This window comes from Pterocles gutturalis, unplaced genomic scaffold (assembly GCF_000699245.1).
Source record: "Pterocles gutturalis isolate BGI_N339 unplaced genomic scaffold, ASM69924v1 scaffold880, whole genome shotgun sequence".
NCBI lineage: Eukaryota > Metazoa > Chordata > Aves > Pterocliformes > Pteroclidae > Pterocles > Pterocles gutturalis.
Genome location: NW_010145441.1, coordinates 15308 through 17534, shown reverse-complemented (window position 1 = coordinate 17534; position 2227 = coordinate 15308). Strand labels below are relative to the sequence as shown.

Sequence of the window (2227 nt, the reverse complement as noted above, 5' to 3'; positions counted from 1 at the left end):
CCGCAGGTGACACCACGGCTATCACTGCAGGTGACACCATGACCATCGCTTCAGGTGGCTCCATGGCCATTACTTCAGGTGACATCACAGGCATCACTGCAGGCAGCACCGAGACAATCACTGCAGGCATCACCACGGCCATCACTGCAGGTGACACCACGGCTATCACTGCAGGTGACACCACGGCTATCACTGCAGGTGACACCACGGCTATCACTGCAGGTGACACCACGGCCATTACTAGAGGTGACACCATAGGCATCACTGCAGGCAGCACTGAGACTATCACTGCAGGTGACACCACGGCCATCACTGCAAGTGACACCAGGACCATCACTGCCGGTGACACTGTGACTGTTACAGCCACAGCCCCACTGAACCCAGCCACGGAGGCAGGACTTCTCCCAGTCCCAAACACTGTCACACTGGGGACACCACCAGCCACCACCAGCCCTGCCACCGCCCCAACTCCTGCCTTTGGGACACAGAGGGGACCGACCACAGCCCCACGCACATCTGCCCACACCACTTCTGGGCAACGAAATCTTCTCCCCGAGCCCCCACCCACCCACAGGCTGATCAGTGAGTGGATTTTCTTCTCCCCAAAGCGCAGAGCAGGAGGGGCTGTCAGCCAGCCAGGGACCGTGGTGGCCGAGGGTACAGCCCGGCCGGGGTGACCCGACTGCTTTGCACGTTGGGTTGCCAGATTCAGAGGGAAAGGTGAAACAGGGCATCTGAGAGCATCCTCATCCCAGTTAAAACTGGGTTACAAATTGGGTTACAAGCCATCAGAGCTCTGGTGGGATGCACTGGGGGGGCACAGGCACAGCAGCCTGGTGGCAGGCAGATGAGATGAGTTTGCCCTGGCCGCAGGAAGGATGGAGCAGACATTAATGGTTTTTCACCTTTTCCATTAACCTCCTGCCCGTGTCAGCGCTGGCGGCCTCGCTCTACCCATAGGGTGGAGCAGACATTGATGGTTTTTCACCTTTTCCATTAATCTCCTGCCTGTGTCAGCGCTGGCGGCCTCGCTCTACCCCTTTGGCACAGAAGAAGGGGACCAAGAGTGCGTCCAGAGGACGGTGGATTTTAACTCCCCGCTGTTCAAGCCGGAGATCGGCTTCCCCTTCGGGAAGTCTCTGCGGAATGCTCTCTACGTGAGTTCCCCAGACATTGATGGTTTTTCACCTTTTCCATTAATCTCCTGCCTGTGTCAGCGCTGGCGGCCTCGCTCTACCCCTTTGGCACAGAAGAAGGGGACCAAGAGTGCGTCCAGAGGACGGTGGATTTTAACTCCCCGCTGTTCAAGCCGGAGATCGGCTTCCCCTTCGGGAAGTCTCTGCGGAATGCTCTCTACGTGAGTTCCCTCCCATCACTGAGGACATCAGGAATGTGCAGCCTCTTTGGTAGAAAAAACTCCATGGAAATAGAGCAGAAACCAAATTTAATCCAAATGTTAATATTTTTGCAATTTAAAATGACTGGTTTCTGCTCACCCATGGAGGCTAAAAGCCATCCTAGGAGCTGCCTGCGACGTCAGCAAATAACGAGTTCTTCTGGTTAGTTTACAGATAATGGACAGATCATTTTCCCACCCACGGACAACTACATCCCCTCCAACCCCAACCCTCCTCCCCAGGGCTTCAGCGGCCAGGAGGCTTTGCCGATGGTGGCCGCCTTTTGGGACGACGCAGATTTCTCCCAGGGTGTCGGCACCACCTGGTACCAGGTCGGGGCCACCAAAGATGTTCTCCTGGGTAAGCCCAGCTCCCAGCTTGCCCATTTAACCCTTTTTCTTGCCAACCTGCAGGAGTACTCCACCCTCCACTCTACCCAAGACCCCCTTGTCCATGACGTGGAAGCAAAGATAGAGAAATACCTGGAAACCCCCTATGTAGCAAAATGGACCTTGAAGGTGACGTGGGAGAAGGCTCCAGCTTACCCCTCCCAGCAGGATGACACCCAGGTGGGCAGTGGGTGACCCAGGTGATGGAGGGGACTGTCACCAGTGATGGCCAGGGCAGGGCTGGGTTGCTGGTCTCCCACAGCTTGATGTGGACCTTTTGGGGCTCCCTGCCTCAGGGAGAGCAAGGGAGGGTTTGGGGGCGCTAAGGGGGTGCCTTGGGTTTCTTCAGACGAACACCTACCAGGCTGTCCTCACCACCGACGGGAGCCGCTCCTTCGCCCTGCTCCTCTACCAGGACGGCGGGATGCGGTGGGGCTACAC

At 57.1% G+C, this 2227-nt stretch overlaps 1 protein-coding gene across 1 annotated transcript in view; it reads left to right on the top strand.

Moving 5' to 3' along the window:
* Positions 1 to 38: 38 nt before the first annotated feature.
* Positions 39 to 2227, top strand: part of MUC4 (mucin 4, cell surface associated) — a 10435-nt gene continuing 8246 nt past the window's right edge. Inside the window, exons 1-5 of the mRNA XM_010085367.1 lie at positions 39 to 150; positions 1018 to 1157; positions 1565 to 1729; positions 1811 to 1950; positions 2114 to 2220. Coding sequence (XP_010083669.1) covers positions 39 to 150; positions 1018 to 1157; positions 1565 to 1729; positions 1811 to 1950; positions 2114 to 2220 — 664 coding nt within the window. The remainder of the gene's footprint in view (positions 151 to 1017; positions 1158 to 1564; positions 1730 to 1810; positions 1951 to 2113; positions 2221 to 2227) is intronic.